The 15329-nt window shown below is 35.7% G+C and overlaps 1 protein-coding gene across 1 annotated transcript; it reads left to right on the forward strand.

Annotated features, from left to right (window-relative positions):
- Positions 1-1159: 1159 nt before the first annotated feature.
- LOC141387202 (organic cation transporter protein-like) lies at positions 1160-11215 on the forward strand. Its single transcript, XM_073956513.1, has 4 exons — positions 1160-1733; positions 1805-2247; positions 9897-10089; positions 10152-11215. Exons 1-4 carry the CDS (start codon positions 1390-1392, stop codon positions 10957-10959), a joined length of 1788 nt encoding a protein of 595 aa, XP_073812614.1. The 5' UTR covers positions 1160-1389; the 3' UTR covers positions 10960-11215.
- The last annotated feature ends 4114 nt before the right edge of the window (positions 11216-15329 follow it).

A 15329-nucleotide genomic window follows, 5' to 3' on the forward strand; every position in this document is an offset into this window, starting at 1 on the left:
ATAAAGACGACCTAATAGTTTGACTTCTATACAGAAGATAACCTCATACGTCGACTTCTATACAGAAGACGATCTCATAGGTCTACTTTTACACAGAGGACGACCTCATAGGTCGACTTCTATACAGAAGACAACCTCATAGGTCGACTTCTATACAGAAGACGACCTCATATGTCGACTTCTATACAGAAGACAAACTCATAGGTCGACTTCTATACAGAATCGACATAATAGGTCGACTTCTATACAGAAGACGACCTAATAGAAGAAGACGCCCTCATTGGTCGATTTCTATACAGAAGACGACCACATAGGTCGACTTCAATAAAAAAAACGACCTCATAGTTCGGCTTCTATAAAGAAGACGACGTCATGGGTCCACTTCTATGAAGAAGACGATCTCATAGATCGATTTCTATAACGAAGACTACTTCATAGATCGACTTATATAATGAAAGCGACCTCATAGTTCAACTTCTACAAATAAGATGACTTCTATAAAGAAGACAACCTCCTAGGTCTACTTATATAAAAATACGACCACTTAGGTCAATTTCTATAAAGAAGACGACTTCAGAGGTCGACTTCTATAAAAAAGTCGACCTTATCGGTCGATTTTATAAAGAAGGCGACCTCATAGGTTAAATTCTATGCAGAAGACGACCTCATAGGTCGACTTCTGTAAAGAAGACGACCTCATAGATCAACTTTTATAAAGAAGGCGACCATAAAAAGGGCTATCTAATACGTACTCCTGCAAAGAAGACGACTTCATAGGTCGATTCCTATAAAAAAAACTACCTCATATCTTTGCAAATTTTTCATAACGGTAGTATTTAGCATAACATAGACTAAATCGATCCATTACTTCAGGTAACTCTTCTGCAAAAGTTCGAGACTTTTGCGCTTTAATTAAGTTTAAGGACACTTCTCGAATAGAATTCTCCTAATGTGTTGAACGACAAATGATATGTAGTTCAAATTTTCTTTTTTCTTCACCCTATTTTTTCTCAGTGTATAAAATTGATGTTTGTACACAAATTAATGACGAAATGGGTAAACACTCTTTAATGATATTCTTTAAGATGTGTTATCTTTCCACTGATCAATAACAACAGCGACAAATGAATCAAAAGCTTAAAGTGCTGCTCAACTTTTCAATGAGCGATGTGTTAATTGGTTCGATTAACAGTTCGAAGTTAGAATGGACGGTTAATAACACGCTGATCACCACACATTGACCGTTCGATAGCTCAACACAGCAGTGGCAGTAGCCGGCAACAGTAGCATCAGTAGTCAACGAAAGCATAACGGCGGGCTGTAAACTGTTGTAGACTTTTTCTTAATTAAGTTCATCAAAAAATTCCAAAGAAAGAGGCTGTCCGGAAAATGAGCGCAAAACGCGAGCGGAAAATATCAACATATCAAAATCCCAATTTTATTGGCGATGATGATGAGTGGAAGAGCACACCCGACGGTTTTACAGATATTGAACTTTATCCACCATCGTGCAATGGAAAGGCTGCAAACGGTGAATCATTAACAATGGATTTTAATGACATGTTGCCGTTGATTGGAGAATTTGGACGTTATCAAAAGTTGCTGTTCATTTTAATGATTCCCTTTGGTTACTATTTGGCATTTGTTTACTTTACACAGATCTTTTTGACATTAATACCGGAAGATCATTGGTGTGCAATACCGGAATTGGGAAATCTGAGCAAAGAGGAAAGGTAAGTTGTGGCTTTTAAACATAAAATCAATTAAAATAATAATCAATATTTTGTTTATATTTCTTCCTCAGCCTTAAATTAGCCATCCCAATGGTAGATGGCAAATATAGCAAATGTTTGCGTTACAATGTCAATTTCACCGAACAGTTGTTGCTGGGCGTTACCGAAGCTAATCAATCCTGGCCTGTTACTAGCTGCTCAAATGGTTGGTCCTATGATTTCCAAGAAATACCCTATACAACAATTGCCACTGAACAAAATTGGGTTTGTGATAATGCCGTCCTGGCCACCTATGCCCAATCGATATTTTTTGTTGGTGCCATTTGTGGTGGTCTGCTATTCGGTTGGGTGGCAGATAAATTTGGTCGTGTCCCCTCAATGATTGCCTGTAATTTGGTGGGTTGTGCTGCCGGTGTGGCCACAGCATTTGTCAACAGTTTTTGGTTATTTGCCTTGATGCGATTTCTGGTTGGATTTGCATTCGATAATTGCTTTGTCATGATGTATATTTTAGGTAAGTGCAAAAACAAAAAATCTATCAATTGGTTTTAGTGATTAGTGGGCAGTTGTGTTACAACTAGACCACGTGGTGGAGTATTCAAAATTGAGACACCGGTTTAATATGGTTTTTAGGGGTACATTGTAGGTAATTTTTTAAGTCGTCTTCTATAAAGAATGCAGAGTCATAGTTCGGCTTCAATACAGAATATGGCCTCATATGCCGACTTCTATATAGAAGACGACGTCATAGTTCGACTTCGATACAGAAGACGACCTCATAGGTCAATTTCTATAAGGAAGACGACCTCATAAGTAGATTTCTATAAAGAACATGACCTCATAGGTCAATTCCTACAAATAAGACGACCTCATACGTCGACTTCTATTCAGATGATGACCTCAGAGGCCAACTTATATACAGAATAGAGAAGAGGACCTCATAGGGCAACTTCTATACAACTTCTATCTTCTGTATAGAAGTTGACCTCATAGGTCATTTTCTATACAGAAAGAAGGGGACATCATAGGTAGACTTCCAGAAACAAGCGGACATCATAGGGAGACTTCTATACTGAAGACGACCTTATTGGTCAACTTCTATACAACATATGACCTCATAGATCATTTTCTATACAGAAGGTGACCTCATAGGTCAGCTTCTATACAGAAGAAGACTTCATAGGTCAATTTCTATACCGATTATGACCTCATATGTAGACTTCTAATAAGAAGAGGACATCATACGGAGACTTTTATATAGAAGACGACTTTATAGACCAACTTCTATTCAGAAGACGACCTCATAGGTCAAATTCTATACAGAAGATGACCTTATAGGTCAACTGCTATGCAGAATATTGCCTCGTAGGTCAACTTATATGCAGAAGAAACCCTAATAGATCAACTTCTATACAGAAGATGACCTCATAGGTTGACCTTATAGGTCAAATTATATACAGAAGATAATCGCATAGGTCAACTTCTATACAGAAGATGTCCTTATAGGTCAACTTCTATACGAAGATAACCTCATAGCTCAACTTCTATACAGAATATGACCTCATAAGTAAATTTCTATACAGAAGAGGACCTCATAGGTCAACTTCTATACAGAAGATGACCTCATAGGTCAACTTCTATACAGAAGATGACCTCATAGGTCAATTTCTAAACAGAAGATGACTTCATAGGTCAATTTCTATACATTAGATGACTTCATAGGTTAATTTCTATACATTAGATGACTTCATAGGTCAACTTCTATAGAGAAGATGACCTCATATGTCAACTTCTATAGAGACGATGACCTCATAGGTCTACTGCACAGAAGCTGACCTCATAGGTTGACTTTATAGGTCAAATTATATAAAGAAGATGACCTCATAGGTCAACTTCTATACAGAAGATGTCCATATAGGTCAATTTCCATACAGAAGATGTCCTTATAGGTCAACTTCTAAACGTAAGATGACCTCATAAGTCAACTTCTGTACAGAAGATGACTTCATAGGTCAACTTCTATACAGAAGATGACCTCATAAGTGAACTTCATATACAGAAGATGACCTTATAGGTCAACTGCTATGCAGAATATTGCCTCGTAGGTCAACTTATATGCAGAAGAAACCCTAATAGATCAACTTCTATACAGAAGATGACCTCATAGGTTGACCTTAAAGGTCAAATTATATACAGAAGATAATCGCATAGGTCAACATCTATACAGAAGATAACCACATAGGTCAACTTCTATACAGAAGATTACCTTATAGGTCAACTTCTATAGAGACGATGACCTCATAGGTCTACTGCACAGAAGCTGACCTCATAGGTAGACCTTATAGGTCAAATTATATAAAGAAGATGACCTCATAGGTCAACTTCTATACAGAAGATGTCCTTATAGGTCAATTTCCATACAGAAGATGTCCTTATAGGTCAACTTCTAAACATAAGATGACCTCATAAGTCAACTTCTGTACAGAAGATGGCTTCATAGGTCAACTTCTATACAGAAGATGACCTCATAGGTCAACTTCATATACAGAAGACGACCTCATAGGTCAATTTCTATACAGAAGATGACTTCATAGGTCAACTTCTATAGAGAAGATGACCTCATATGTCAACTTCTATAGAGACGATGACCTCATAGGTCAACTGCTATACAGAAGATGACTTCATAGGTCAACTTCTATAGAGAAGATGACCTCATATTTCAACGTCTATAGAGACGATGACCTCAAAGGTCAACTTCATATACAGAAGACGACCTCATAGGTCAATTTCTATACAGAAGATGACTTCATAGGTCAACTTCTATAGAGAAGATGACCTCATATTTCAACGTCTATAGAGACGATGACCTCAAAGGTCAACTTCTATACAGAAGATGTCCTTATAGGTCAACTTCTATACAGAAGATTACCTTATAGGTCAACTTCTGTACAGAAGATGATCTTATAGGTCAACTTCTATACAGTAGATGACCTCATAGGTCAATTTCTATACATTAGATGACTTCATAGGTCAACTTCTATAGAGAAGATGACCTCATATGTCAACTTTTATAGAGACGATGACCTCATAGGTCTACTGCTATATAGAAGATGACATCATAGATCAACATCTATACAAAAGATGACCTCATAGGTCAACTTCTATACAGAAGATGACCTTATAGGTCAACTTCTATAGAGACGATGATCTCATAGGTCAATTGCTTTGCAGAAGATGACCTCATAGGTCAACTTCTATACAGAAGATGACCTCATAGGTCAACATCTATACAGAAGATGACCTCATATGTCAACTTCTATACAGAAGATGACTTCACAGGTCAACTTCTATAGAGAAGATGACATCACAGATCAACTTCTATACAGAAGAAGATGACTTCATAGGTCAACTTCTATAGAGAAGATGACCTCATAGGTCAACTTCTATAAATGAGATGATCTCATTTGTCACCTTAGGTCAATTTCTATTCAGAATATGACCTTATAAATACACTCCTATAAAAAAGAGAACATCAAACGTGGACTTCTGTACATAGGACGACTTTATTGGCCAACTTTTATACAGAAGATGACCTCATAGGTAGACTTCTATACAGAAGATGACCTTATAGGTCAATTTCTATACAGAAGACGACATCATAGGTCAACTTCTATACTAAATATGCCCTTATAGGCCAACTTTTATACAGAATACGACTTCATAGGTAAAATTCTCTACAAAAGATGACTTCATAGGCCATCTTCTATACAAAATATGTCCTCATAGGTCAACGACTATAAAGAAGATGACCCTATAAGTCAACTTCTATACAGAATATGACCTCATAGGTTGACTTCTATAAAGAAGAGGACCTTATAGGTCAACGTCTATACTGAAGACGACTTTATAGGTCAACGTCTATACTGAAGACTACCTTATAGGTCAATTTCTATACAGAAGACGACCTCATAGCTCAACGTATATACAGATTATGACCTCATAGGTTAATATCATTACAGAAGGCGACCTCATAGGTCAATTTCTAAACAGAAGATGACTTCATAGATCAACTATGAGGTCGTCTTTTGTATAAAAGTCGACATATATTGTTATCTTCTGTATAGAAGTTGACCTATGAGGTCATCTTCTGTATACAGTTTTCGGGCCATTTTCTCAGGATGTATGGACTTGCATCTGAACAACTTGTACCACCGTAAAAGAAGAGGACATCATACGGAGACTTTTATATAGAAGACGACCTTATAGGCCAACTTCTATACAGAAGACGACCTCATAGGTCTAATTCTATACAGAAGATTACATCGTAGGTCAACTTATATGCAGAAGAAACCCTAATAGGTCAACCTCTACACAGAAGATGACCTCATAGGTTGACCTTATAGGTCAAATTATATAAAGAAGATGACCTCATAGGTCAACTTCAATACAGAAGATGTCCTTATAGGTCAATTTCCATACAGAAGATGTCCTTATAGGTCAACTTCTATACATAAGATGACTTCATAGGTCAACTTCTATACAGAAGATGACTTCATAGGTCAACTTCTATACAGAAGATGACCTCATAGGTCAACTTCTATACAGAAGATGACCTCATAGGTAAATTTATATACAGAAGATGACCTCATAGGTCAACTTCTATAGAGAAGATGACCTCATATTTCAACTTCTATAGAGACGATGACCTCATAGGTCAAGTTCTATAAAGACGATGAATTCATAAGTCAACTGCTATACAGTAGATGTCCTTATAGGTCAACTTCTATACTGAAGATGACCTCATAGGTCAACCTCTATACCGATAATATGATATAATATGACCTCATAGGTTGACTTTATAGGTCAATTTGTATACAGACGACGATGTCCTCATAGGTCAACTTTTATAGAGACGATGACATCATAGGTCAACTTCTATACAGAAGATGTCCTTATAGGTCAACTTCTATACAGAAGATGACCTCATAGGTCAACTTCTATACAGAAGATGACCTCATAGGTCAACTTCTATACAGAAAATGACCTCATAGGTCAACTTCTATACAGAAGATTGCCTTATAGGACAACTTCTATACAGAAGATGACCTCATAGGTCAACTTCTATACGGAAGATGACCTCATAGGTCAACTTCTATACAGAAGATGACCTCATAGGTCAACTTCTATACAGAAGATGACCTCATAGGTCAACTTCTATACAGAAGATGACCTCATAGGTCAACTTCTATACAGAAGATGACCTCATAGGTCAACTTCTATACAGAAGATGACCTCATAGGTCAACTTCTATACAGAAGATTGCCTTATAGGACAACTTCGATACAGAAGATGACCTCATAGGTCAACTTCTATACAAAAGATGACCTCATAGGTCAACTGCTATAAGAAGATGACCTCATAGGTCAACTTCTATACAGAAGATGACCTCATAGGTCAATTTCTATACAGAAGATTGCCTTATAGGTCAACTTCTATACAGAAGATGACCTCATAGGTCAACTTCTATACAGAAGATGACCTCATAGGTCAACTTCTATACAGAAGATGACCTCATAGGTCAACTTCTATACAGAAGATTGCCTTATAGGACAACTTCGATACAGAAGATGACCTCATAGGTCAACTTCTATACAAAAGATGACCTCATAGGTCAACTGCTATACAGAAGATGACCTCATAGGTCAACTTCTATACAGAAGATGACCTCATAGGTCAATTTCTATACAGAAGATTGCCTTATAGGTCAACTTCTATACAGAAGATGACCTCATAGGTCAACTTCTATACAGAAGATGACCTCATAGGTCAACTTCTATACAGAAGATTGCCTTATAGGACAACTTCGATACAGAAGATGACCTCATAGGTCAACTTCTATACAAAAGATGACCTCATAGGTCAACTGCTATACAGAAGATGACCTCATAGGTCAACTTCTATACAGAAGATGACCTCATAGGTCAATTTCTATACAGAAGATTGCCTTATAGGTCAACTTCTATACAGAAGATGACCTCATAGGTCAACTTCTATACAGAAGATGACCTCATAGGTCAACTTCGATACAGAAGATGACCTCATAGGACAACTTCGATACAGAAGATGACCTCATAGGTCAACTTCTATACAGAAGATGACCTCATAGGTCAACTTCTATACAGAAGATGACCTCATAGGTCAACTTCTATACAGAAGATGACCTCATAGGTCAACTTCTATACAGAAGATGACCTCATAGGTCAACTTCTATACAGAAGATTGCCTTATAGGACAACTTCTGTACAGAAGATGACCTCGTATGTCAACTTCTATAGAGAAGATGACCTCATATGTCAACTTCTATACAGAAGATGACCTCATAGGTCAACTTCTTTAAATAAGATGATCTCATTTGTCAACTTCTATACAGAAGATGAGCTCATAGGTCTACTTCTATACAGAATATGACTTCATAGGTAAAATTCTATAAAGAAGGGGACATCATAGGGAGTCTTCTATACTGAAGATGACCTTATCACGTCATAGGTCAACTTCTACACAGAATATGACCTCATAGCTCAACTTCTATACAGAATATGACCTCATAGGTCAATATCTATACAGAAGGTGATCTCATAGGGCAATTTCTATACAGAAGATGACTTCATAAATCATCTGTGATGTCGTCTTTTGTATAGAAGTCTTCTTATATTGTTATCTTCTGTAGAGAAGTTGGCCTATGAGGTCATCTTCTGTATACATTTTTCGTGCCATTTTCTCAGGATGTATGGACTTGCATCTGAACAACTTGTACCACCGTAAAAGGAGCCCTGAAAACAAGTTGCAAAAATCAAAACGATTCAAGAGAAGTCTCAAACTGAAGTTTTCTTACATTTTGTGTGAATCCGCTCGAGAGTTATTTTGCGAGATTGTCTGAATACATGTAAATGCTATTCAAGCCTGCCTGATAGGCTCATTGACCTAGAGATTCTGGCTTGTACCTTTGGACCTCTCTCCTTTGATATCATGATGATCTCTCCGGACGTGTCAGAATGAGAGAATTCTGTCTACTAAATCGAGACAGGGATGCTCACTGTTGTATGACCCAAGCAGTTACTGCATAGACAACATCGTGTTGTGTCATGAAGGTGGTCCACTGGTGTCCTGAGGAGGCAAAATGTTGGAGTCCTCAGGGCATCATTATGGCAGGATTGAGTATTCTTCCACTGTTTAATCTTTGCAAACGGAACAGATTCATGTCCCGAAGTTCTTCTCCATCCCGACACTGATCAAAAAGCTGGGAACAGGCTTTCCAGGAGATTTTGCATATACCATGGTAAACAAAAATTCGTCCGAGTCAATCTGGAGCATATAACCGGCCGTCGTGGATAAATGAAGGTAGATGTTGTTGTAGCAGCATAAATTTCATGCTGGGTTGGCAGCAGCTGGCCGAAACGCCTTTGGTTTATGATCAACCCGGTATAAAGAACCCGCTGCCGTGATAGTTTATATTAAGGCGTGGACCTGTAGCGACAAATTTCTAGAAGAATATTTTATACCAGCAACGAAGACTAAATACTAAATATCAGCCATTTCGGAGGAATATTGAGGCCACAACCTTCAAAATACCGAAAATCGGGAGGTACCGTTCTATGGGGGGTATATGATGGCGTGGACCTATAACGACAAAATTTGGGAGGAAAGTTTTGTACCCCCAACAGAGCAAACTAGCCATTTGGGTGTGGTAATGAAGCTAAAACCTTCAAAATACCGAAAATCGGGTGGAACCGTTCTATGGGGGCTATATCAAAACGTGGACCGATATAGCCCATTTGCAATACCAAACATCCTAGGAGTAATAGAAACTTTTATGCCAAATTACAAAGCTCTATCTTAAAAATTGCGAGCAGTATCTTAATTTCAACAGACGCGCGGACGGACAGACGAACATGCTTAAATCGACTTAGAATTTTACCCTGATCAAGAATATATATACTTTATAGCGTTTCCGATGAATATTTCGATGTGTTACAAACGGAATGACAAATTTAATTTATTATACAAATTTATTATACAAAAGCCTATCAGTATCCTTCCTTGCTGTCATCCAAGTTAATGTTATAGAATTTATGAACTTATGCTTTGTCTTATTTTTTCCTTCAGTTCTCGAATATGTAGGTCCTAAATATCGCACCTTTGTAGCGAATATGCCCATTGCCATATACTTTACCTCAGCCACTTGTGTTCTACCCTGGATTGCCTATTATATTGCAAATTGGAAATATTTAGCCATAGCCACATCAGCCCCCTTGATATTGGTAATTTTTGCACCATGGTTGGTTCCTGAATCTGCAAGGTTAGTAATAATTAAAATAAAACAATATCAATATTAGTAATCATCCGCTCTCTCTCCTTTAGGTGGCTGGTTTCGCAGGGTAAAATCGACAAATCCATTGGCATCTTAAAGACGTTGGCCAAGCGCAATCGTAAACAAGTAAGCGATGAAACCTTTGAAACATTTCGCCTTAGCTGTATCAAATTGCAGCAGGAAGAACAACACAATAGCTCATATTCCATAATGGATATGTTTCGAACTCCGCGTTTAAGGCGTACTACGATACTTTTGGTTTTTGTTTGGATGTGTATATCGCTGGTGTTTGATGGCCATGTGCGCAGTGTTGGTTCGCTGCCATTGAATCTCTTCTTGACATTCACCTTGGCTTGTTTAACGGAATGTCCCGCTGGTGTCGTTCTCTTGTGGACAATGGATAGTTTGGGTCGCCGTTGGAATGCCTGTGGAAGCATGGTTCTTAGTGGCCTCTTTAGTCTATTGGCTGCTGTGGCTCCTTCGGGGATGTATACAGTGGCATTTGCCATTGCCGGCAGATTTTTTGTAAATATAGCCTATAATGTGGGTTCGCAATATGCTGCTGAAGTACTGCCCACTGTGGTGAGGGCCCAAGGGGTGGCTTTTATACACATTATGGGTTATGTTGCGACCATCTTGGCTCCCTTTGTTGTTTATTTGAGTAATATTGCCACGGTATTGCCTTTGATAATTTTGGGTTGTTTGGGCATTGTGGGAGGTTTGTTGTGCCTCCTCCTGCCCGAAACTGTTGATCGTGTTTTACCTCAAACCCTGCAAGATGGTGAGGAGTTTGGCAAAAATCAAATAATGTTTGAAATACCATGTTTGGATAAGAAATCGAAAGGGCAGTGTGATTAGTAAGAGTTTTATAAATTTATTTAGACTATATTAGTCAACAACAAACGGTATTAGTTGAGAGTTATAGTCCAGTACTAGTTTAGCATTAATTAATAATAATGTGTTATATGTATATATGTATGTGTATAGTAGCGTATAGTAATTCACACCAATATGGAAAAAATCACGAGATGTTATTTATTGGAAAATTTTGTTAAAGAAAAATGTTTTTTTCGAACTAAATAAAGTTTTTGCTTTGTAATATTGCACTCTTAAATACTATTGACACTCTTCTACAAAAAAATGTTTACCTTTTTGATTGACATGAGAGAAAGACGATATAAATAAATTTCATAAATTGCCACATTTATTGTGATTGAGATTAGATACGACCAATATCAATACTGCAATACGTAATTAGAACAAAAACTTCATAGTACGAAAACGTTCATACAAAATATGAAGAAACAAACTAAATGGCAATGCTCTCAAACACGGAAATTACAACGTTTGAATATAAAACTGGATTAGATGGTCTTCGGTTTATCTTATTTTCGTCAACTTCAGCGTATTAATTAGCACACTAATTAGACGCTGATCTAACTTTTATAAAAAAACATTTTTATAAAAACCATTACAAAATAAAAAAGTTCCTTCAAAAAGTGTTTGTTTTTATATATTATGAAATTTTAAAAATATATTTAAAATTAGTTCAATTAGAAGCATAACCCAAATGAGAACAACGCACAAGAATCCACAGCTTCTTTGCTGTCCCCTTTTTGGGTGTTACACAATAACAAATTACTTAAAGAATCACATTAATTGTTTTTTTTTAATATTTATATTTTATTTTCAATTCATTTGTTGTCGTGGTTGTCTTTGTTTGTCGACCAGTACATTATGGTTCATCAAAATTCCATACAAATTATTTTTATTGTTGACAATTACAATTAAATGTTTTCAAATTGAGTAGATCGCTTACGTTGTTGTTGTTATTGCTGTCGCTATTATCGTTTCTCTTGTTGTTGTTCTTTTTTCAACAATATTTCATATCAATTAGTTGAGTATTTTAAAGTGTCTTAAATGTTTCCTTTCATTTCCATGGTACACTGAGAAAATAGTGGACCTTATGAATCGGAAAAATATCATGACCTATGCGCACAGTGGTCCAGAATCGTTTTTCCTGGCCAAAACTCTGTAACTATTGAACAGATAGAGATATTTTTTTTCGACATACAGTTAGGCAAGAAATGTATTGCAAAAACCAAAATTGTAGAAAATTTTATATTAATTGTTCGTTTATGGCAACAAATTATGTAAAAACTATACGGTTTTTTGTGCAAATCTCTTGCTATAGGTCCTTACAACAATAATCCGTCAAAATATGCAAAGGTTATTTGCGATTTATAACAAATACGGTCAAAAATAAGAATTAACTACTATATGGGGGTGACAATAAAAGTATTGCAAAAATTGCAAAATCGATGGTTTCTTCGAGAATTACCAAAGGTGTGTTCCTTAATGAGTTGTCTATCCACTTTGGACATTCATTGGAGCATTAATGAGCTTAGTTAAACCAAAAATTAAGGCTCGGTATGTTCCACTCTAAGGATACTGGTTCCCCAATTTTTAGTAAATCTTGATCCTTCGTTGGAGGATGTTTTTGGAGTTTTTTGTTAAATTGGACCCAAACATTTGATGAGGGTTGATATCAGGATATTGGCCCGATGTATTTAAGAGTTTTGTGTTGTTATATTACATCGTAAATTTACACAAATAAGATTAACATGTCATGATCTGGTCTTTGGAATGGTGGTAGTTGACTTTGTTTGAGCTTTCGGGATCGATTTTTCTGACTTTCAGACTAATGATTATTAAATATTTCTTAGTGATGTCAGTGGGGATGTCTTCCTAATCATTATTATATCCGTGAACCCAATTTGGCATACTATTTTCCATGTAAAAAATATAGTACCCAAATATTCGGTATTCCAGCTTCTCCAGTAGCGGTTTTATTTCCATATTTGATGGGTTTTATTGGTTTTGGCGCAATTTTTTGGATTTATTATGATAGCAGAGGATAATATCTATCTACTTAGTAAAAATTAAATCATATCAATACCATTGAGAGACGAAATAGTGCTCTGTCGTAGGTCGTTTCAAAATACTACACTAGTGTAAATTTTTCCATATACTTTCCAGAGGTATTTCGATGTTCTCAAAGCCAAAACGGACTGTTTTGCATTGTTCCATTATCCTACAATACATATTGAGTCAAATATTCATTCTTGGCATACTTGCCTGTGGCCGATTCGTCATTGTTTATTGTTAATATGGTGCCATGCGTTTTTTTACCTGTCTGAAGACTCTCCATGACCGCATTTTTTATCACTGAACTTTATTGCATTCAATGTTAGTCTATTATTAGCCGCAAAAGTCATAAAAATGCATATTGACCTCAAAAAATTGCAAAAATTTTATAGTTTTATAGTACTGATTTTCCCGTTGCAATACTTTTATTGTCAACCCCAAGTAGTAGTTAATTCTTATTTTTGACCGTATTTGTTATAAATCGCAAATAACCTTTGCATATTTTGACGGAATATTGTTGTAAGGACCTATAGCAAGAGATTTGCACAAAAAACCGTATAGTTTTTACATCATTTGTTGCCATAAACGAACATTTGATATGAAATTTTCTACAATTTTGGTTTTTGCAATACATTTCTTGCCTAACTGTATAACACTTTCAGCTGTCCGGTGAATCAAAAAGCACAAAACTCGGTCTAGTAGTTGCAGAGGAATTCAAGATCAAAGTTAAAATTTTGAGTTTTTTCATTTTTTGCATCAAAATATGAGTGTGCGAAAAAACTTAAAATTTTATATGAAAATGATATTTTTGAGACTTTAAAAGCATGGTTTAAAAATAGGTTTTTTTCTCTAAAACGCAAAGTTTTCCTGCAGTCGGGCCTTCTTTTAAAAGTGCCAAAAATATAGGTGTAAATTTATGTGCCAATCCCTTGGTTTTTGATGGAGAAAATACTCTTACTACATTCCCAAGAAAACACTGACTTTATATGGGTCTAACATTTACGATTAAACTTTTATCGCATTTTCAAATTTTTCATGAAAAATCGAAAATTACAAAAATTCGATTTTTTTTTGAATAGCTTGCGTGGAAATGCATAGGTAAAATGAAGCTTAATAAGCATATAACAGACAATACTATAACAAAATGCAAAAAAACACAAAAATATTCGAAAAAACAAGAGTTTTACGTCAATTTTTGCACAAAAAATTTTGTACAAAAAATTAAAAATACAAAAAAATTAAAAAAAAAAAAATTGTTAAAATTTTTTTCAAAAAAATTAAATTAAGTCGAGAAATGAATTAAAATTAATATTAAATGATCTTCACCTTAAAGGCAAAATTTTCAAATAAATAACGATCAGCTTGAGCCAGGCTATGGCTGAACTCACGAAAAAAAGTGTTGTCACGGAGTGTTAGCGTTCAGACCCAAAACCCAACTTCCAAAGGCCGTGCTAAGCGCTTGTCATTGAAGCCATACAGATTGAGTGGACAAATATTCACCAGGGTAAAAACAAATTTCATTTGAAAGAGAAAAAGTTCGATGACAGAGAAGCTACTCCTCATAATGGTAGTTGTGTGGGTTCGAGTCTTCGCTTTTCCTTTTTCACTTGCAAAAAAATCATCGGTCATTAAGCTTGACTCCAACGAAAAATTAATTAATTAATAATTAAATAATAAAACAACAACAATGGTATTAAGCCAGACTATTTTGAAAAGACAAAAGAAATTAATTAAAATTAAAAAAAAAAAAATAAAATTTGTTCAAAAATTAAAAAAAATACTCCTTGGGTTTTATAAAAAACTCATATAACTCTTATAAAAACTGATATATTTAAAAAACGCCCATTTGTGCAAAAAACTATAATTCATATGGGGAAACGGTACAGAAAAGCAAACATTTTTACCGATGTAAATTAAAAAAAAATTAAAAAAGTGTTAAACGGACGGCATTTGTACAAAAGTATACATGGGTGGAAAGAGGACACTCATGGGCATCATTCTGTAAAATCTCCAAGCCTTTCCCTAAAAGTTCTAGTCCACTAAATATGGACTTTTACTGAAATTTAGTACCAAAACAAGTAAAAAAGTATCAGTCGGCTTTGCCGACAGAGATATACACTCAGCCTGTGTGGATTGAAACACTTTTTTCCCAAAAAACTTACATATGTATTAAGGTTTTCAAAATTTTGGCCGCACAATGGTTCAGGAATCGATTTTCCTGGCCAAATATCAAAATTTTGTTTTGTCAAAGATATTTAATTTCTATATGGGATTCGATAGTAAACATATTGAAACTAAGG

The sequence above is a fragment of the Musca autumnalis genome, unplaced genomic scaffold (genome assembly GCF_047663935.1).
Source record: "Musca autumnalis isolate F117 unplaced genomic scaffold, ASM4766393v1 scaffold_5, whole genome shotgun sequence".
Lineage (NCBI taxonomy): Eukaryota > Metazoa > Arthropoda > Insecta > Diptera > Muscidae > Musca > Musca autumnalis.

Bases quoted from the DNA above. Each gene is read 5' to 3' on its own strand.
- LOC141387202 (XM_073956513.1), top strand. From the start codon at position 1,390: ATGAGCGCAAAACGCGAGCGGAAAATATCAACATATCAAAATCCCAAT. The intron at 2,248-9,896 runs GTAAGTGCAAAA...TTTTTCCTTCAG, and splicing joins TGTCATGATGTATATTTTAG to TTCTCGAATATGTAGGTCCT. The intron at 10,090-10,151 runs GTTAGTAATAAT...TCTCTCCTTTAG, and splicing joins TTGGTTCCTGAATCTGCAAG to GTGGCTGGTTTCGCAGGGTA.